The sequence below is a fragment of the Cryptomeria japonica genome, chromosome 11 (assembly GCF_030272615.1).
Source record: "Cryptomeria japonica chromosome 11, Sugi_1.0, whole genome shotgun sequence".
Classification (NCBI taxonomy): Eukaryota; Viridiplantae; Streptophyta; class Pinopsida; order Cupressales; family Cupressaceae; genus Cryptomeria; species Cryptomeria japonica.
In genome coordinates this window covers 630,851,178-630,874,137 of record NC_081415.1, presented here as the reverse complement: position 1 = coordinate 630,874,137, position 22,960 = coordinate 630,851,178, and the positions used below count along the sequence as shown (strand labels likewise).

At 40.1% G+C, this 22,960-nt stretch overlaps 1 protein-coding gene across 2 annotated transcripts in view; it reads left to right on the top strand.

Moving 5' to 3' along the window:
* The window catches only part of LOC131063153 (uncharacterized), a 68,401-nt gene that overhangs the window by 7,503 nt on the left and 37,938 nt on the right, over window positions 1-22,960 (top strand). For both annotated transcript variants that reach the window (XM_057996926.2, XM_057996925.2), the window contains exon 2: window positions 20,667-20,784. In XM_057996926.2, coding sequence (XP_057852909.1) covers window positions 20,667-20,784 — 118 coding nt within the window. The remainder of the gene's footprint in view (window positions 1-20,666; window positions 20,785-22,960) is intronic.

Sequence of the window (22,960 nt, the reverse complement as noted above, 5' to 3'; positions counted from 1 at the left end):
ATAGTCATGAAATAATTGCTATTCCTATATGATCATGCAGTGAAGATATGAGGACTATCTCTTATTCGAATAACTATGCCCCATTGACCTTTGCACCCTGTTATAGTGCATACTTCACCCTGTTGCAGGGCAGATAATATCCCTTAGCGTTTTGAATATACTCTCCTAATAATCCTCCCCCTTCAAGAGACTTACTATCCTCTATTAATATCTCTTTAAGGGGTCATGATTGAGGAGTTGTATTCCAAAGGACACGTCTATTTATCATTGCCTCCGCACCATATTATGACAAATATTATTATCAGTTTAGACTTCCCTAATCACTATCCTTATAGTCAATATCTGATCCTTAGCCTTTAATCGATTAGTGGTAACTTTCACGTAATCACCGATCAAGTCCATATTAGAATCATTGTATAGAATTGATTAGTCTTTTATACTTGACGACACTGGTTAAGGAATGTTGATCACCAGTTGACATCGTATTAATCGACATGCACCCTTGCCTTAGCCGATATCATTATAAACTACGACATTATTATATTGGTGACCATCGTTGGGCATATAGTTCCCATGTTATGATCAGTATTCTCGATTATTAATTTCCCTTCGCTGGGCTACTGATTTTTCATATGGACTGACGTTGCTGTTAATATAAAGTATACCTTAATTATTATTCTTCGCTAATCCTTCAATATCGTTCCATATCGACCTTGTCTACCTGCTATGTCATTTTTCTTCATTGTGACAAGTGGATGATTTCATTTTTCCAATGGTATGAATTTCCTTGGCAATTTATATTTTTCTTGGGAAGCATCAATAATAATCGGTGGATAAGTCGGATGATTGTTTGGTCACATTACTTATATTTTTATTGATTAGTTCTCCTTCTTAATGAATATGGTATTTCATTATTATTTATTTATTAATTATTATTATATAATATATTTATATTTTAATTTTATCATTATTATTTGTTATTAAATCGTATTTCAAAGTGGGGACATTATAGTCCACCCCTCCCAAATTTGCTTGTCCTCAAGCAATGTCGATTTTAACTTTCTCAAACTAAGTCATCTACCAATATGAATCAGAAACACAGAGCATACACATGAAAAACACGAAGCATACACATGGATAATTGCAAACACAAAGCATACACATGAGTAAACGTATTGTCAGATTTCTTTTTATTGACTAGAATGATTCAATGGTTCATCTTTACCCTGCAGGATGGCAGGATCATGGCTATGATACCATTTGTAATGTCCCCAAGTAAGTTTAACCATTTAAGACATCATGATTCCAACATTCTCAAAGCAAATAGAAATAGAAATAGAAATTAACATCACGATGGAGTTCAACTTAAAAACCTTTCTACCAATGTAAGTTCGGAAAAGATTACACTTTTGAATAGGACGCTTTGATACCTCAGCGTGATGACTTCCCTCAGGGTTTTTGGATCCAAGCCTAGGCCTAATTTTGGGACGACACCCTCAAGGACTTACATGGGTCGCTGATCTCTACCCATCTTGGGATAGACGCCCGATGGTTTTACACAGGTTTTTTCCCTATTCATTCATACAATGTATATTTTAATAGTATGATCTTGAATAGGATGCTTTGATACCTCAGCGTGACGACTCCCTCAGGGTTTTTGGATCTAAGCCTAGGCCTAATTTTGGGACGACACCCTCAAGGTCTTACATGGGTCACTAATCTCTACTCATCTTGGGATAGATGCCTGATGGTTTTACACAGGACTTTCCCTATTCATTCATACAATGTATATTTTAATAGAAGTAATGAAATTATTAACGGTGCAACAGTCTGATTGAATTATTGTCATTGTCAATGAAATCTGATATAATGATTGTCTTTAATAGTCATGAAATAATTGCTATTCCTATATGATCATGCACTGAAGATATGAGGACTATCTCTTATTCGTATAACTATGCCCCATTGACCTTTGCACCCTGTTATAGTGCGTACTTCACCCTGTTGCAGGGGGGATAATATCCCTCAGCGTTTTGAATATACTCTCCTAATAATCCCCCCCCCCCCCACCTTTCGAGACTTACTATCCTCTATTAATATCTCTTTAAGAGGTCATGATTGAGGAGTTGTATTCCAAAGGACATGTCTATTTATCATTGCCTCTGCACCATATTATGACAAATATTATTATCAGTTTACACTTCCCTAATCACTATCCTTGTAGTCGATATCTTATCCTTAGCCTTTAATCGATTAGTGGTAACTTTCACGCAATCACCGATCAAGTCCATATTAGAATCATTGTATAGAATCGATTAGTCTTTTATACTTGACGACACTGGTTAAGGAATGTTGATCACCATTTGACATCGTATTAATCGACATGCACCCTTGCCTTAGCCGATATCATTATAAACTACGACATTATTATATTGGTGACCATCGCTGGGCTTACAGTTCCCATGTTATGATCGATATTCTCGATTATTAATTTCCCATCGCTGGGCTACCGATTTTTCATATGGACTGACGTTGCTGTTAATATAAAGTATACCGTAATTATTATTCTTCGCTAATCCTTCAATATCGTTCCATATCGACCTTGTCTTCCTGCTTTGTCATTTTTCTTCATTGTGACAAGTGGATGATTTTGTAATATCCCTTGTCCAGATGGTGACTGAAAACAAGGGATATTTGCTGCTAAATCTGTATGTTATGCTGTTACTAACATTGCGTGTTGTGTCGATTGCTGTCTCAGAAGTTTTCAGATTGTCAAAGGACTCGACAAACATATATTTGACTTGAAAGAACAATTACAAATGATTCCTTAATGAAGTATGACAGCCAAGCAAGCATATATAACCATAGTATAATGCTCTATCACCTAAATCAAACATCTAACAGCTAGCTGGCATTTTGTCGAACAGATGGCATGTATCCTTAGAAAAGACAGTTGGATATAATGCAAACCCCAAACTGTCTCCTTATTCATATAATGAATTACATTTCATATGACAGCCAAATGACAAGATATAAGTAGCTGATAAATGAATACATGGACTGTCGTTTCATACTTCTGAGGACTCCAAATCTGCAACTAAACTTATACATTTATACTGGAAATTTATAATGAAAGTTTGGAGTAAGAACCTGGCCAAATCGCCTTATAGGAATAAGCAAGAAATGATGTCAAAATACTCTCCAAAAGCTAAATCGAGCCCCCTTCACAGTCCACCCTTACTGCTGCATACCATAGGTCTGAGAACACGATGTTGACAGCTGGTATCATCATGGAGTGCCACCAAAAAATGATCGCCTAAGTTGCTCCAATACAGCGCCACCCTCAATATTGAATTTGGAGACCCAATGGAATAGATATATGCAAAATCGAAGGGGTAAATTAGACCTGGTTCGGTTTAGTTGACAGCAAATATACACCCCAAATCACCTTCAAATTATCCAAGAGTGAATCGCCTCCACCTTCCAAGTAAATCGCTGCCTTTTTTAATGAGCCTCGGGTGTCTTAGTAATGAAATATGAGTAAAATCGGGATTAAGGCCCTGAATATCGAATTTGCTTCAGACTCCTAAAAAGTATCCAGCAGCATGTGATATCACTAAATCATTCCTCCTATAGGAATCGGCTTCTCCTCATTGAATGAGTCTGATTAACAATGATGATCAATTAGCCAACTCTGAAATTCTTCAAAATGGTCGCCATGGCTGCAATCAAATCCTCAATAAGCTCAAAATAGGAAGACTAGAGTATCCTCCTCTCAACTGTAAATTTGTCTTCGAAAGAAGACTTCACAAATTTAGGCACTGATGTAGATCCCGTCACGAACCTACTCCCAAAATGAAGAACTAGGGTTCTGTCCAGCCCTTCTATCAAATCTGCTGAAGGTTTGCGTCCTCAAAGATTCGACCAATGCCACGCATTAGTCATGTCATCACAACCAAATCAATCTCCAATCTTTCTCCCCTTCCTTCTCTTACCCTCCTCTATTTATCTTTTTCCATAACCCATCATGAGAGGCTTCTAGAAGAGGGTAGGTACACTTGATTTTTTTTATTAAGTGACTATTTAATTAATTATTTTATTTTTATACTTAAGTCACTTTTTAATTAAATTAATTAAATATAAAGTCACTTTTTAATAATTTATTTATTTTAATGACTTTATAAGAAATTAATTTAATTAGTTTCTCCTTATTACTCCTATTAGCCATAAGGCTAAAATTGGGGACATTACAAATCCGCCCCTCCTGAAATTGCTTGACCCCAAGCAATCTCCACTGCTCAACCAAACATTGAAAAATATCGCCACCTAGATCCCAAATGAAAAACTATGTAATGTCCTTGTCAACATGCCAAAGCTCCTGTAACACCAACGGTATTTGCTGAATCTTTTTGAACACCTCATCATGTGCCACAAGAGTGCAAGCCTCAGCCTTCGCAATACCCGGATCCCAAACCAATCCATCAATCCTACCATATATGATGAAGATGAGATGACTCCTCAAATCACCATGAATCACGCATCCATGAAGGCTGACCGTCAATGAACTCCCACATGCCAATGAAACAACACAAATAGCCACTCAACATTGCTTAGATGATTCAGATCAACAACATGAATGATGTCATAGAAGTCAACATACCATTTTAAATCAAAGAGATCCATCTCATACTTACTGCCCTTCAAATAGGTATGTCCGCACACACTCTTGTGCCAATGAACAGCTGATGTAGTCCATGCAAAATCTGAAAATGCTTTGGAAAACAAATCATGACAGCCACTAACCCACGCATAATCAAGGAAGATTAAATCACCAATCAACAAATAGATCGCTGCCATCTCAATTGAATCCAAAGAGGGATACAACTCTTGAGTAGCTGATCCACTATAAGTGTCATCACCTTCAACATTAGTCAAACTCTGTCTATCATGAATGTGTTGAAGATGGAGCTTGGTTTGTTGAGCCAACATCTTGGCTTGCTTTGCCCTTGCTAGCTGTTTAGTCCTTTATGTAAGGTTGGTAACACTCACAGATAACACAGTGTTTTCCACGCGTGCCAGTTATTCATGTAACAGAACATTCATATATCACATCATAAGTAATAATGATAAACAACTAGATCGGAAGAGTTATATCTTTATTGAATTATCTAGAATATATCCATACATAACCTCCTCTGTTGAGGTTCCATCCAAACAATATATAGACCCGATGGTTGGCCAAGTTGCCAACCGTCACCAACTCCCAACTACCCGACGGGAACCTCTTGGCGATGCAACATAACCATAAACACAAATATAACTATCATTCCTACCAACATATGTTATTTACCCCTAACATTAGCCCCCCCCCCAAAAAAAGTAGTCATCTTCCAGACGACTAAGATAATAGGAGCTGAAATACAAAACATAAACTAGGACCGAGAAGAGGGAGGAGGCATCCCTGTAGTGGTTGGAGAAGAAGGTTGTTGTCTGGTGTGAAGTCTTAGGTTCTTTTCTGCCAGCAACTGTCGTTCCCGTGCCGTCTTTACCACGTGGGTAGCTTCCAACAATTTTTTATCTTTTTGCTCCATCTGTGAGGTGAGTTATGCCACCTTGGTTGCCAGTTCTTGCACCTCCTTCTGCATGCGGCAATGGGCCTCATAGGTAGTCACCTTCATTTCTAACTCATTCCGCAGGTTTTTTTCTACTGCAGCTAGCTGTGCATGCTTCTCCCCTTCCTTCTCCAGTTTTGTTATATACAGCCGCTGGGCCTCCTGCTCTACTTGGTGTCGTCACATCCGCAAGTACACATTCCGGAAGGCCCCCTCCATGCTGCGGAAGGTGGTGCCCAAAGTGCCCCTGCCTCCCACCAGATACCTGTGAGTCCATTCCTGAACCATCTTTGGTGTACTACGGTCCGACCACCCTTGCTGCTCGAAGTGGCGTGCAAACTCATCTGTACACCCCGAAGTCATGAAGTGACATAGTTGCGTAGCATCGGCGGAGTTGCCAGCCTCCATCTCTACCTGGTGTCGTCGCATCCACAAGTACACATCCTGGAAGGCCCCCTCCATGCTGCGGAAGGTGGTGCCCAAAGTGCCCCTGCCTCCCACCAGATGCCTGTGAGTCCATTCCTGAACCATCTCTGGTGTACTATGGTCCGACCACCCTTGCTGCTCGAAGTGGCGTGCAAACTCATCTGTACACCCTGAAGTCATGAAGTGACACAGTTGTGTAGCGTCGGCGGAGTTGTCGGCCTCCATCTGCCCAGTCAACTGTGCCATACCCTGTGCAACATCGGAGAGCCCTTGTAGCTCTCCAAGGAATCGCTGGAGTGAGCCTACTGGATCACCAGGATCTGGTGGAGTGAGGTGGAGCCCTGCCAGTGATCCTTCTAGCCCGCTTTCCCCCTCATAGCTGCTCTTTTGGTCCTGCCCGCCACTTCTTGGGGCATGATGCTCTCGATCAACAGACATTTCCACGTCCTGGTCTGTGATAGTGATAGTAATAGTTCTGTCCAGTGTCAGGTGCACCCCAATGGCCATGTTGTGCGGTGCGGGGGAGGGGGAAAGGTGCAGAGTGAGTGCGAACTGCCCCAGCCATCCATCCAGCGAGGCATCTATATCTTCATCCGTGAGTATCTCGAGTGCTGCCAACGCCTCCAGACCATCTCCCATCATTGGTACATCCCCTAACTCATCTTTCTCCACCGGTCCCGTACTAGTACCTATCGTACTAGTACTTGCTAGTACCGTACTAGTACATGTCGGTACTGTACTAGTACATGTTGGTACCATACTAGTACCTATCATACCAGTTTCTATTGGCATCGTACTAGTACATGTTGACACCGTACTAGTACTTGTTGGTACTGTACTAGTACATGTCGTACCAATACATGTTGGCACCGTACCAGTTCATGCTGGCATCGTACTAGTATATGTTGGCACCGTACCAATACCTGTCGTACTAGTATATGTTGGCACCATACCAATTACTGCTGGCACCGTACCAGTTCATGCTGGTACCGTACTAGTGCTCGTCTTACCGATACCTGAACCTGCAGTACTAGTACCAATTCCCTGTACGACAACCTTGTTTTTCCCTGGTTCGGCCTCCTCTGCCATTGCCTGATCTGCCATATTGGTATCGTTTGTGGCTTCTGACGCAAGTACAGCTAGGCTAATCTGTGGTAGTGACACCTGTCGTTGTGTCGGTGGTTCTCCTTCATTGATTTTTCAGAACAACACTCCTACTGGTCGTACGTCCCCCCCCGGATTGGCCACTGTAAGTGCTTCCTGTGGTACCAAGTGTGCCCGAGGATAATTTTGGAGGTGTGAACTTTACCCTCGTACTCTTCCATTGTGCTCGTAACCCTCCGTGCTGAACCTCCTCTTCCTCCTTTTCTTGCTGTTGCGACTCTGCTTCCCCTTCATCCTCTGTAGCTGTGTGTGGTGCCATATGGAACCCCTCATCACCACTTTCCTGTTGCTCAGTCTCTTCTAGTTCCTCCTCCGAATCCTCTACGCTGTTGGCATCTTCGACCTCTATGGATGCGTCCAACTTCCTTCTCTTTTTGGCCGGCTACACAGTGTCACCTAGTGTGTCCAGGTGGGTATAGTACATGGTAGGTTTATTCAGTTCCACCCATCCACGCGGTTCGAAGGTTCCCCACATTTCTGGTGGTACTTGCAGGCGTACAACGTCCAGGAATAGGCCGATGGCACATGTAGAATGTCTTGTGTTCTAGTTTGAGAAAATCATGGATTCTTTCTGCCAGGAGTTGCCCCCAGTTGTACACTTTCCCACACTTAATCTCGTTCATTAACCCTATCATCCAAACAGCTATGTCGGATGCGCGGCTGGCTCCTGTAAGGCGACTTTTTACCAGGTCCATCAGCATTCTCCATTCTCCTGGTGCAATAAACGCACGCTTCACCCCCCTGTCGTTAGACCAGGCACTCTTCCACTGTTCCTTTGTGAGATCGTCCCTGCATACCAAACCATCAACCATTTCTTTTTTTCCTTGGTGAGTTTTTTGGTTAGTTTGGCCACGGATGCCCCCTTCTCGGGTATACCAAATACCCTTCTGAAGTTTTCTGGTTTAAAGGAAACTTGCACCGTGCACCCCTGTAATTGAATGACGGAAGCTTGTTCCTGCGGGTTGTATCCGGACACCATGGTCCGCATACTGGCTCAAAATCCTTGATGCTGAATGTGGGCATTTGGATAGCATGGTTTGCCTTCTAGAGAGAATCCTTTATCACATGGTCCGGAGGAGTTTCTTCCCACTAGGTACGACATTCGTTGTCGGTCACGCTCTTAAATGCTACATTCTCTGTCGTGATTCCCTCTGAATCATTCTGTAACTTTGGCCTGGTTCTGACCTCCTTGCTACTGTTGGTTGGCTCTGTGGCAGTCATGGCTGCACTGCAACTGCTTTGCTCTGTTTTTTTGCCTTTACCCCGTCCTTGGTCGTTATTATAACTGTCTGAAAGTGTGGCTTGCCAATTGGTATGAACCATTAGACCAATTGATACTTCTCTAGCGTATTGATGAGCTTGTGTACTTCCTTTCCCTGACCCTCCAACCGTTTTATGCACGCTGATTCCAACTTCGTACGGATTATGCACGTTGATTCCAACTCCGTACGGATGGTACAGGATGCCTCCTGTAGTGCTGCTTGCTGTGTACGGACTATCGTACGTGTTACCTTGTAGCTTTCTTCTGATACCGTATGAAATTCTACCGTACGTGTTATCCTTTCTGTTCCGTACGACGTATTCCTTCCTGTTTCTCTCGTACTTCCTTTGACCGTACGGTCACTGAATCGTCGTTGTTGGTGTTCGGTACGGGATGTATATGGAATTCCTCCGTACGAATCCTCCTTTCTGTACAATGTATCTTGTTGATGTGCGCTCGTGCACTGTACGGTTTCGCCCAAAGATGCAATTGCCCAGGCCGTACAGCTTCTCTTGAGATGTTAACCTCCGTACGAATCTCCTGTGCTTTGCCAAAATCGTCGTACGACTTACTACCGCCTTCGTATGGCCTGCCTCGTGATGCTTTGATACTTGTAATCTGTACGTCGTACGGATTCTCCCTTGCTGTACCGTACGGCTTCCCCTTGGCTGCATTTTCGTCGGAGCTTGCTTCCTTGATCTTTCTGTTGTAACTTGTACACTCTTGCCTGTGTGTTGTGTAAAAATGAACCTCCAAGTCCTTTTAGGTCCAGGCAAAAACGTCCTTGTATTCCAGAAATATCTTGAAAGTCGCCGCCTTCAGTACGGGGTTCCAGTCATCTCCTACGAGTATTACCTACGGGTCCTCATCCTTGCTTAGATTAACTTTTCTCACCCCCCTTTCCTTGTACTTGATGGGTTTGTCTCGTTCAAACTTATGGGCTGGCGTGTCATCCACTCGTGCCATTCCCTCCTGGTACCTGCCATACTCCGGTGGAAATGATTGTTCGTCCATACTGCCACTCGATTCCCCAACCTCGCATACTTGCAACATGTGGCACTCCGGGTGGAAGACCTCGTAGTCCTCCATTTTCCAATGGAAGAGTCCGGCCAGCGAACTAGTTCCATCTTCAGAACATCTGTCCAGTTCCAACACTCCTTCCTCTTTGGGTTCCTTCCCTCCTCTGTCTCCTTTGGAACCCCACTCCCATCTATTTGAATCCTCCGAGTCGGAGTTGGTGACGCGAGCTCTTCACTGACGGACTGATTCCTTAGGTTGATTACATACTTATGACCATCACTCTCAATTGAGAGTGTATTCTTCTTCCAGTTATGATTCGCTCTAGCCATGATCAGCCATCCCCTTCCCAGGAGGGCGTCGTACGCTTTTCTTTCCAGTGGGATGACTACGAAGTCCAGAAGGAATCGTTGTGTCCCGATCACTACCTTTTGTGCCATGAGAGTACCGAGAGGTTTGATACCGTGTTGGTCTGCACCGACGAGATGGAATGTTGGTGGCCAGAGAATAGGCTTGCCAAGGCTTCTCCACGTTTCCTTCGGTAGTACGTTGACTCCGGACCCACCATCCACAATGGTGTTTGTGAGCTTTTGTCCCATTATGTCCATCTCCACCATGACAGGTTTTCATCCAATGCTTACCGTGAGTAGCATAGGGTCCATGGCGTCCGTACCAGGTTCCTTCATCGGAGCCGTACTATGTGGTTCTATCATTTTTTCAGTGTTCCTGGCCAACGGTGGTGTCACCGGCTGCATTCGTCAGGGCCATCCTCAACTGTGGCATGGTCTGTAGAAGGTCGGATACCCGTACGGGTATTGTGGTCTGTAACATCTGCTTAATGATAGTTTTCTTCAGTCCTAATCGGAGTGGTGTACTGGCAGTCGGGTGTGAGGCCCTCCGCTCTTCTGCCATCGCCTGCTCGATATCCGCCTTGGCTTCCTGGAGTCTTTCCTTCTCTGTGCGAGGGTCAGGATACATGGCTTTCTTGTTTTGCAATCTTGTGATTGCCAATGCCTTCCCCCGGTCCTTCTACCTCCAGCATATTCACCCCTTTTTGCTTTGGACAGTCTATGCCCTCATGATTTCTTGGACCGCACCATTTGCACAGCAAACTTCCTGCATCACCTCCGTTTTGACATTCCCGCGCAAAGTGACCCCATTCGTTGCACTTTCTGCATTGAATCATGGGTCGTCCCTTCGCGTCGTATTGAATTCTACTCCTTGGCGTATTATTATTGGACTTGTTGTTACCTTGCTGATTGTTTCTGTACCCTCCGGGAGAGGCATTAGAGTTTGCTGCTGGCTTCGGAGATGTCGTTGGCGGTGTGACTTGGTCGGGTTGGGCGTAGAGCACTTGTGTGCTCCGTGCTTTCAAGTTGTATGGGCATTCCTTAATTGGATGTCCCATTACTTGGCAAATGTCACAGAAGGCTTTGCGGGGACAACTCCCCTTAGTGTGTGTCCTTTCGTCTTGCATTTGGTGCACCATAGCTCCTTTCCTTCCCTGCCACCTTCTTTGTTAGCTTTTAGTTCTTTCATCATCCTCATCATATCCCTTCCGAGTGCTTGCACGGTTTTGGACTCCCCATCACTGTCTTCATCCGTACTGTCACCATCGCTCACCAGACTCTTCCCTCGGGATGTCTTTAGTTTCACTTTCAATATCCATTGCGCAGTTGTATGCTTCGTCATACGAGGGCGGAGGGACCACTTTCATCTTCCATCTGAGAGACGGTACCAATCCTTCAACAAATCACCGGTTCTTGAGGCCATCAGCCGGCTGGTTCTCCAATTTGTTGAGTAGTTCCCTCAGCCTTCTGTTATATGCCCGTACACTTTCACTTTTTCCTTGCTTGGTATTGTAAATCTCCGCCACGATTTCATTGTCATCCCATAGGAGTTTGAACTCCTCTTGGAAAGCCTTCTTCAGACTGTTCCAGGACGTTTTATACTGGGCATCTAGGTCTGTATACCAATCAATCGCTATTCCCTGCAGGGTGGCTTGAAATGCCTTCAACTAGTAATCCTGGTTGTCTTGGCCATTTGCCTCCCAAATGGTCACGCATGTCTTACAATGTTGTACGGGGTCCTCCGACCTGTCGCCCATGAATTTTGGAAGCTTTTGTTTCTCCGAGGTGTGTGCCATTGTTCTTGTCTGGAGGGTTTTATGTAGCACTTCGAAGTGACTATATGCCGGAAAGGTATTATGTGTCCGGGAGGTACCGTACGCTCTTGGTCTGGTTGGACCCCTGTCCGCAGGACTTTGGTCACCCTCGCTCCTATAGTCCCTCCTTCCCGGGGTTTTTGGATTTGACCCTCCTATTTTGATGCCCTCTGACAAGGACAAATTCCTGATGCCAGATAATGTTGCTTCAAAAATAGTAGCAATCTCTTCGTGTAGGTCCCATACCGCCTCCTCTCCTTGTTCAGAATATTCTGATGGTTGCTTTGCGGCTTGGCTCCAAAGTCCTTTTCACTTGACGTCGAGTGTGGGGCCTGGTCGGCAAGATCTTCCTCCACTACGTCTGGAAGTGGCAGGTTCCTGGTGAGCTCGACCAACTCCTTCCACATACACGACCTTTGTCTCTCCCGACTACGACTCTGACACACTCCGACTTCTGCTGTGTTTCTCTGGGCTCCTCAAGTCAACAACCTCCCTTAGCCGTCATCTCTGTTCGGCCTGTTCTTTTATGCATAGAGATCTTTGTACAGTTCCCTCGTCTACTCCTTCGATGGCAGTGGTACGTTTGTCCTTGTTTGGCCGTAGGGGCATCAAGTGCCAGAGGTACGACATCTACTAGCCTCCCTCTCCTCTTCCTCCCTACGGCTCTGCTCCTCGTACCTTCGTAGTACTTGTTGCCAACGGAGTTCTCGTGCAGTTTCCTCCCTTCGGTCTTGAAGTGCAATCAGATTTATGGTGAGTAACCTTGGAATACTTCCGAGCAGGTCAAAGACGGGAGTGCTGACGGTGAGTTCACCACGTACCGTGCCTTTCGAGACGGCTCTCTCCCGAGCCTCTCTTTGCACGTACTGCATGACCAATACATCCCACAATTCTACCAAGTCTATTGTCAACTTATCCTCTCGGGTCTCTTCTATGGTACTTTCTTCGTGTGTGTCGCTGTCCACGACAAGTAATTGTTGGTTGAATGGCCGGCCCATTAATTCCTTCCGCCTGCTGCCATGGTTATCTCCAGGTTCGTTCAGGCAACGGCGCCAAAATGTTTAGTCCTTTATGTAAGGTTGGTAACACTCACAAATAACACAGTGTTTTCCACATGTACCAGTTATTCATGTAACAAAACATTCATATATCACAGTATAAGTAATAATGATAAACAACTAGATCGGAAGAGTTATATCTTTATTGAATTATCTAGAATATATCCATACATAACCTTCCCTGCTGAGGTTCCATCCAAACAATATATAGACCTGACGGTTGGCTAAGTTGCCAACCGTCACCAACTCCCAACTACCCGACGAGAACCTCTCGGCGACGCAACATAACCATAAACACAACATAAACACAAATATAACTATCATTCCTACTAACATATGTTATTTACCCCTAACACTAGCCATCCATCAATCAACCTTTGAGACTGCTCCATATCAGTCGCTCCAAAGTGCCTGAAACTTATTCCAGAATGAGATGCATCTTCTAAAATTTTACATCCTCTACTTGCATCATGTGTACTAACCATAGTACTTCCTTTCCCACAATTAAAGGTTACCATATCATAGGAAAGTGAAGACATACCGCTGCTATTCATGAATAGAAAATAAGGACTGATTTCAACTTGTTTGTCCTTGCCTTCAAAATTTCCATATGACAATGAGGTTACCTCATACTGAAATGAAATAAAGTATGACTGCTTTGATAAAAATCAAAATAGTTGTCATACCATTGAGTACCGAATTCGCCCCTTCCAAACACTTCTTTAATGCAAGCTTCAACCTCCTTACTTGTAGATTTATCTTCACAAATTCTATCATGTGTAATGCCTGCAATTTCATGAGAAGTATGGAACATATTGCTGCTATCTTCAAACAGGTCGGTGATGATATCATGCCATTGCAAAGTGTCTCCTTCACTAGTGGCTGCTCCACTAAGAAGAGGGTCAACTTCCATATCTTCCCAAGTCTGATATAAAAAATCGGAATGCTCAAGATCTGAATTCATGCCTCCAAATTGATCTCTAACTCCTAATTCCTGAGTATCATCAATAGATGATTCCAAGGTATCATCAGTCTCATGATGAAGTGAAGATATGTGTGTGCTGTCATCAGCATACCTGTCATTTTCTTCAAGCTTCACAAGTGCATCTCTGTTAGAATTTTCACCCTCAACACTCACATTTTGTGAGCTAACACCTGGAGTCTCGTCTTCACAAGTTCCCCCATTTATATGAGCAATAATCTCATAAGAATGAAGAGGTAAACAACTGCTGTCCAAAATCAGAATGTTACCCTTCTCCTCTTTGCTTCCTTTGGAAGAATCTTCATTAATTGGCATCATAGAAGTGGCTGTTATTACATTGTTATTTTCAGTCACTCCCCCATCAGTTGAAGACATGTGAACTTCATTCTCTTTAACCATCCTTTGATCCATACATTTGTGATCCAGCTCCCACAGACTTCTACAAGAGAAGCATAGACCTTGTCTTCTCATTTCATTCCTGCTCATAGTATGCTCTTGTATGAATGCCTTCCCATGATCATTTGTAGGCTGAGAAAGTTCCTTTTTCATCCCAAACATTCTCAGAAATCCCTGTTTTGTTTCCGGATCATTCATCAAAGCTCGCAAGTTGTTCATCAAATCAATAGTTGATTTTTCATAAGCCATCTTTTTCTCCCAACAGGATGGCAGGAAACCGCTCTGATACCACTGTAATATCCCCTGTACAGATGGTGACTGAAAACAAGGGATATTTGCTGCTAAATCTGTATGTTATGCTGTTCTAACATTGCGTGTTGTGTCGATTGCTGTCTCAGAAGTTTTCAGATTGTCAAAGGACTCGACAAACATACATTTGACTTGAAAGAACAATTACAAATGATTCCTTAATGAAGTATGACAGCCAAGCAAGCATATATAACCATAGTATAACGCTCTATTACCTAAATCAAACATCTAACAGCTAGCTGGCATTTTGTCGAACAGATGGCATGTATCCTCAGAAAAGACAGTTGGATATAATGCAAACCCCAAACTGTCTCCTTATTCATATAATGTATTACATTTCATATGACAGCCAAATGACAAGATATAAGTAGCTGATAAATGAATACATGGACTGTCGTTTCATACTTATGAGGACTCCAAATCTGCAACTAAACTTATACATTTATACTGGAAATTTATAATGAAAGTTTGGAGTAAGAACCTGGCCAAATCGCCTTATAGGAATAAGCAAGAAATGATGTCAAAATATTCTCCAAAAGCTAAATCGAGCCCCCCTCACAGTCCACCCTTACTGCTGCATACCATAGGTCTGAGAACACGATGTTGACAGCTGATATCATCATGGAGTGCCACCAAAAAATGATCGCCTAAGTTGCTCCAATATAGCGCCACCCTCAATATTGAATTTGGAGACCCAATGGAATAGATATATGCAAAATCGAAGGGCTATGTTAGACCTGGTTCGGATTAGTTGACAGCAAATATACACCCCAAATCACCCTCAAATTATCCAAGAGTGAATCGCCTCCACCTTCCAAGTAAATCGCTGCCTTTCTAATGAGCTTTGGGTGTCTTAGTAATGAAATATGAGTAAAATCGGGATTAAGGCCCTGAATATCGAATTTGCTTCAGACTTCTAAAAAGTATCCAGCAGCATGTGATATCACTAAATCATTCCTCCTATAGGAATCGGCTTCTCCTCCTTGAATGAGTTTGATTAATAATGATGATCAATTAGCCAACTCTGAAATTCTTCAAAAATGGTCGTCATGGCTGCAATCAAATCCTCAATAAGCTCAAAATAGGAAGACCAGAGTATCCTCCTCTCAACTGTAAATTTGTCTTCGAAAGAAGACTTCACAAATTTAGGCACTGATGTAGATCCCATCACGAATCCACTCCCAAAATGAAGAACTAGGGTTCTGTCCAGCCCTTCTATCAAATCTGCTGAAGGTTTGCGTCCTCAAGAGATTCGACCAATGCCACGCATTAGTCATGTCATCACAACCAAATCAATCTCCAATCTTTCTCCCCTTCCTTCTCTTACCCTCCTCTTTTTATCTTTTTCCATAACCCATCATGAGAGGCTTCTAGAAGAGGGTAGGTACACTTTATTTATTTTATTAAGTGACTATTTAATTAATTATTTTATTTTTATACTTTAGTCACTTTTTAATTAAATTAATTTAATATAAAGTCACTTTTTAATAATTAATTTATTTTAATGACTTTATAAGAAATTAATTTAATTAATTTCTCCTTATTACTCCTATTAGCCAGAAGGCTAAAATTGGGGACATTACAGATTTCATTTTTCCAATGGTATGAATTTCCTTGGCAATTTATATTATTCTTGGGAAGCATCAATAATAGTCGGTGGATAAGTCGGATGATTGTTTGGTCGCATTACTTATATTTTTATTTATTAGTTATCCTTCTTAATGAATATGGTATTTCATTATTATTTATTTATTAATTATTATTATATAATATATATATATATATATATATATATATATATATTTTTTTTTTTATCATTATTATTTGTTATTAAATCGTATTTCAAAGTGGAGACATTACAGTGTGCCTCAAATGCTTAAAGAGATGAGGTTTTGACAACTTCAGCTGCTCCAATGCGTTAGTCTTTCATGCAAGACCCAAAACTAGACATTTTGAGTAAAGGAATCGTTACTCCAAGTAAGAATATGCAAAGTATTTTTGATCTATCAGGACACCACGTGGTGGGATATCCAATGCTCATATAAACATGCTAGTAATGATACAAGCTTACAAAGCTAGAGAAGAGGGTGGAAGAAATTTTGACAGTCATCCTGTTCAGGTTACCATTATGCTACCATTATGCATCATAATATGCTATCTTTTCTGGCAAGCTATCTGCAGACATTGTTCTCTACACAGTGGAGTAATTCAGTGTTGAGATCTTGCTTTAAAAAAATCCTCTTTTAAATTTCAATTTTATTTTATCCTGGGTTCCAAGTTCAAATGACTTGAAAACAAAGAACATATAATACCTAGCAGTTGATGTTTGCATTTTTTATGACTCCACTGTTTTGTGACTTTGTACCTCAAGTTCTTGCTGCTACTGTTCCAGCTTCACGAAGACATTCCCAATACATGGTATTTTCTTTCTTGGACACTTGCAGTACACATGAAGCAAAGAAGGTCGGTGCTAGCCAAAATTACAGTTTACTGGTATCGATCACTGGGGTCAAATCTCACCTAGCTGTTTGTAACTGTATAGAGGAATCTAAATTTTTTCACACGTTCAAGACATCTGTAAATTTACTTGCACTGATATATGCATAGCAGGAACAATTTCATAAATGATCCACCAAGTGTAACTCTACTGATACTTGGAAACCCTTCCATAAGATGTTCAGTCTTTAGTTATGCATTTTTCTGCAGTTCAATTTAAAACTTTTTTGTTTTGATTAATTCTCAGGTAGGGAGATCTGTTCAAAAGGAAGAGACAAAAATAGAATTTATTTCACCAGCATCCATCTGTTGAAATCATGGCATAATCTGAATTTATGAAGCATATAGCCAACTCAGCATTGAAATAGTAGGAGTTTGCAGCCAGCCTGCCATCATGGAGTTTGAATTTTAAATATCCCACAAAGTATCGATGAAGGGGCAGCCTATGTAAATCTCAAAAGAGCAGGAGTGTGGGACAATACTAAGTATTAATAGTGACAAATGATTCAAACAAGCATTGCGTAGCATATTACTTTTAATTTTTGATGAACATAGCACCTATGTGGAGTTTTCATGTCTAGCAATTGGGTTTAAACATTGTGCAGCAATGGAGAGAATGGCATCCAAGTATCAAAGGGGAAAGTGCTTGGTATGAGAGAATATTAAAATCCAGCAATAAGTATCAATATTAAAGAGACCAGCAAATTAACCAAGCCAAGCGCAATATTCAAGATTCAACATAGCCTCCATTGAGTAGGGCACAGCCATTTTATTGGCATAAGCATATTAAACAACCAGCATAAGCAAATGAGAGATGGCACAACCATATGCAAGTCTATTGCAGACGTAAGTGAACTATCAAAAATTAAATGAATTAAATGTCTGTGCAAGTGTAAACAGGCATTGTGTATGGTAGTTTGAGAATGGCATGATTGAGTTTGAAAGCTATGCCAATATTTGAGTGGAACAAGACAAGGAGTACTCAAAATGGTATACACATTGCCACCAGTCATAAGCCTAGTGCTCCTCGCACTGCACCTGTTGTCCCATGTTTCCAACAAGGGTCCCTCTTTCTGCCACCAGCTCTACTTGTAGAAGCCGTTTCTTTTAGAAAAGTAGGAAGGGAACCTAGCAAAAGAGAAATAACATAAAAAAGTAGTACTCTTTAGTCTTTACAAATTAAATGATATGCTATAGAATCAAAAATAAATAACAGTTAGATTATATGTTAACTGGTATGTTAGAGAATCATAAATAAATACAAAAGATGAAACAATTGGCTTGCCATTAAGTTAGTTGCTGATTTGCATGGTACAAATACAGAAGAGTAAGGTTTTCTTTATCGGTTGGCTTTAATTAAAATCCATGGTGTGGGTTGCTACCTTATCATGTTGGCAAACCCAGAACTATGCAAAGGTTGACTTATAAAACAATCAATGTCTTACTTCTGAGGTCAATTATTTCCTCCAAGGATGGTCGCTAAGTAGCTAATGTTGTTATTAGACTTAATATTGTGGTCTATAATATTGAAATTCCTTTCATAGGTTGAGAGCAGCCTCCACAAGATTCTAGTTATAATCCAGTAGGTGAAATATGTTGTAGTTAACTTTTAGGAATTTGTTTGATTTCACATCATTACATGTTGATACTAGTACGTAAACTTTGAGACTGGAGGACTATCTAGATCAGTCAATCCTTGCATGATTATTAAATAATTTTTAATTTGGTTTCAAAAGGCAAAACTGAACTCTCTCTGCTATAAAGAAGCAAGAATATTGAATTATTATTTTTGTTAGCTATTTCTTGTCAAGATTCTAATATTATTTATGAGGTGTGTATTTACTTATGGAGCAACCAAAACCTGTTTTTCCATTCCAATCCTTGCTATTTAGTCCCTACCATTTTAAGTTGGCTTTCTGCCTGGTATTTCAAGGTGGTCTTGTGAGAACTTCTGCTATAATTGACAATTTGCATTCCTTGCACGGATCAACCATTTTACTCACACTTTAAAATTTAAAATAAAATTCTTTATTTCTTATGGTAGTCGCAATTACCAAATGGAAAATGAGGATGTCTTTAGTTGTTTTCAGTCGTGTCCACTGTCCACTTCTTTCTCGACCTCTCTCTCAGTCGCTGCTCTTTTGCTCAGGTGCACATCTTTCTTGACCTTGCAACCTTCCAGCAAACAAAATCACACCCTTCTGTCACACAAGGCTGTTGCTTTGTGCGGAAATAAGAATCAAACCCGTACTTTTAAAATCCCGTTTCTTTTTATGCTTTTCATTGGCCGATTTTTCTGCTATTTACTTGCACGATTCCATGATTTTTGAACTAAAAAAGCGCTGCGCATAAATCATTTACTCGTCTGCGAGTATATATGCAAGTGACTCGCTTGTAAATGTGAATCATGAGTACTCACGATTTCCACAATTTTCCGGTGAGTTTTTCAACCTTGATCAAAACACCTATTAAGCTAATCTCAAGTGTTGATCTTTTCAAATATTGACTGACATGGTCAATTTATGATATATTAGGATGCAATGTGAGTAACATTAGGAAGATCTATCTAACTAGTTTCTAATTTGACGTTGTTTCCAATTACATTTTTAGGAAATTACAATGAACTAAGTTTAAATTGGCATGGTCATCATTTAAATAAGCAAGATTTTGAAATGGAAGATATTGCTTTCTCCATTATACTACTGTTCTATTTTTCACTGGCACACTGCTTGCATAACCAGAGCAGAAATTCAAGTTTAAAGAAGACGCTCTACATGATGTGAATAGCAGAATAATAAGCTTAACACTTGAGTCAAAACAAAAGAGAGCAGATACATAAATTGATGGCGAAAATAAGAACATAATAGACATATAATAAGCAGTGCCACTTCAAGGTGGCAACCTCCCAAGTCTTAAATAAGAATAGAATTCGCAAATTGATGATTCAACAACTGCTAACTACCTCCTATATATTGGCTGCCTCCTAATAATATAATGAAGGCTAAACCACTAATACCAACATAGGCTGACTAGCATTATGATTATTATATCTAGGAACTAATGATAAATATAATGGGTGTGTGGTCAGCTAACTAACATACACACGCACACGCACACATACACATACACACACGCGCGCGCGTGCACACACGCACACATATGTATATGTATATATATTAATATACATATATATATATATATATACATATACATACATATACATATACATATACATATACATATATATGTATGTATGTATGTATGTATGTATGTATATGTATGTATGTATCTATGTATGTATGTATGTACAACATATATACAGATATATAGATATATGTATAACTTTTATATGTATATATATGTATATATACATATATATATATATATGTATGTATGTATGGAACACCTACTTATTTTCAATAAATTGTTTGATATGTGTATAAAGCTGTGTTCACTCTTGATGTTTGCTTTGGTGACATTAACTTTCACATTGTCAGTGCCATGGATTATTTTCTCCAAAAAATGCAATAATTCAGTTTATATGTTTGTGAACATTCCTTGCAAAAGCATTGCAATTTCATTAATTGTTTATTTTTAACTTCATTCATCCTTTTGAAAAACATCCTTAAATAGGCTTCATAGATGCTAATCATTATTATCTTGGAATGGACAAAATTTGTATGACTTCTAGTTTTAGTGCTTTTTTGTATTTTTGTCAATGATTATATTTATGATTGCACAAAGATGAAATTTTAATAACTTTTTCTCCTTTGAATGGTAGACAAAGTTGGTGCTCAGAAACGAATTGAAGATAGTACAAGTAAAGAGCATGAGGGAATTGACCAAGACAAGAAATTAGGAACTCTTTCACGCGATATCGTTCCACACATTCTCAATTTGTTAGTAATTCTAACTTAGAAGAGAAGAACATTCTTGTAAGGCATCCATAGGGATTACTACATTCATGATTTCCATTATGGAAATTGGGTTATTAAAAATTATATCTTCTTGGAGTTCATGCTCAGACTGGAAAATAATGCAATTTTTATGCGGAAAACTTCATTCATAGGCATGTAATTTGGAAATCTTCATTTTCTTTTTATGAAATCACATAATTAGTGAAATAGAAGAAATTGATGTGATACATTTAAATAAACTACATTATTGTTTCAAGTTCCTTATAATTGGAGTTTAGGCATCATGACATCCTAGATGTTTATGCATTGAAGCCTAGTTACCCTGTAATATGTTTATTGCTTTTTAAGATGAATTCATGGAAATTAGGGGAATTGAGGAAGGAGCCTTAAGTTATATGAGACAGAAATACAAAGAGCAATGGCATGGACTGTATGTTAAACAGGGACCTCAAATAGTTAGTGGCAATCCCTGTTAATTGAAACAAGTATTTATCTTAACTTGCATATTGCTCTACCGTATAAAATTGCATACCATTTCTCAACATGAAGTGGTATCCTTTTTCACGATATATATTCTCCTTGGTATTTATGTACCTAGCATTTTCCTAGCTATTTATTATGGTTCCAAGAAAGCATGCACATAAAAAAAAAGCATAATTAAAGTGGTGAAGGTAACCCTGAGACCAAACATGTGTCAAAGAATCTAGACTAGACCCAACAAGCTTTATAAATTCATCATAACATTTTAATGATCTTATTTTGACATAGCATTTAGAATCAGGTTTCTTATTTTTCAAGTATAAACTTGAGTTTTTTACCTCTTGGCTGACATATGTATTATGATAGCATTTATTATAATTGTACTCTGGAGCGGACCTCCTTGTGCCACATGAACCCTGAAAGATGCATGCATATACAAGGATAGGATCTTGATATCATTCCAGTCAACATCTTCTCTCTCCTTTGACCAGTGAGTTGCAAGAACAAAAATGAGGGATTTGGGGCAGAAAGGAATTTTGACTTTAATGTAATAATGGATGACATGTGAGAACCTTTTGGAAGTGATATTTCTTTTACCACATTGTTGTTATTGACCAATCAACCAGAGCATTGATAGATACTCATAGGAATGTGAACTAAAAGGTTCAGTTAATTCATGGACCATTGATTGAACTAAGCATCAATTGATGCAACTTCTGTCCTAATGATTGATTTAAATCTCAGTTGAGGTATGACCAGTCTTACAAGAGTCGGACTTGGCACCTATACTCGGCCAAGACTTGGAAAATTGAAAAAACCATGAAACATAGATTTTTAAGGATTTAAAACTTGTTTCATGCACCCTTTAATAAATAAACTTTAAAGACACAATAAAATAATCAAACAGAAGCTACTTTGATTACATACACAAGTATACATTGATCACATGGGTATAAAAGTGGATTTTAGCTGAAGAAAACAATATTTTTAGATATATTAATATTGTCAAGTGTTTATCTATGGCATAAACAGAGAAAATCGCAATATGGAGTTATGAGTTGTGGCAGAAAGGAGCTTTTATCCCTTAGCCCAACATTACTAGCTCTATGTGGAGTCCTGTTAGGAGCATTATTTGGGATAGAGTTTGACTTATCAAACTAGAATTATAAATCTTATTTAATTACTTTAATTTTAGGATCAGACTGTTGAATTTAGATAGCAATGACAGAAAATCAACACAAATAACACACAGAACACCAGGGTACCCTGGGAAAACCTCCCTCTTGGAGGTGAAAAACCCAGCAACAAATTCTCAGTTTATATTATGTCAAAATCAGTAGAAGACTTACAACTTTGTACACACTTAAAGCAATATAATCAACAGATAATAATCTGAATTAGAGCACACAGTGAGATGAACAACACTCAGACTTTTCTGAAGGATTCCTGCTGTAGGTGATTGCTGATCAGACACAGAAGTGCAGATCCTTCGCTTGGCAGGAGGACAGATTGATATGGTGATTCGCTAGACATGAAGATGATTTATTGCATCAAAAGACACCTTCACTATCCCTGAGAGAGAGTTCGATGTCCTTGGATCAGGTCACTTGTTGAAGGTATAAGATCACTGCTTGCAGAAAGAATTCGCTAACCAAGAATGCTGCTCCAGGTTTGCTGA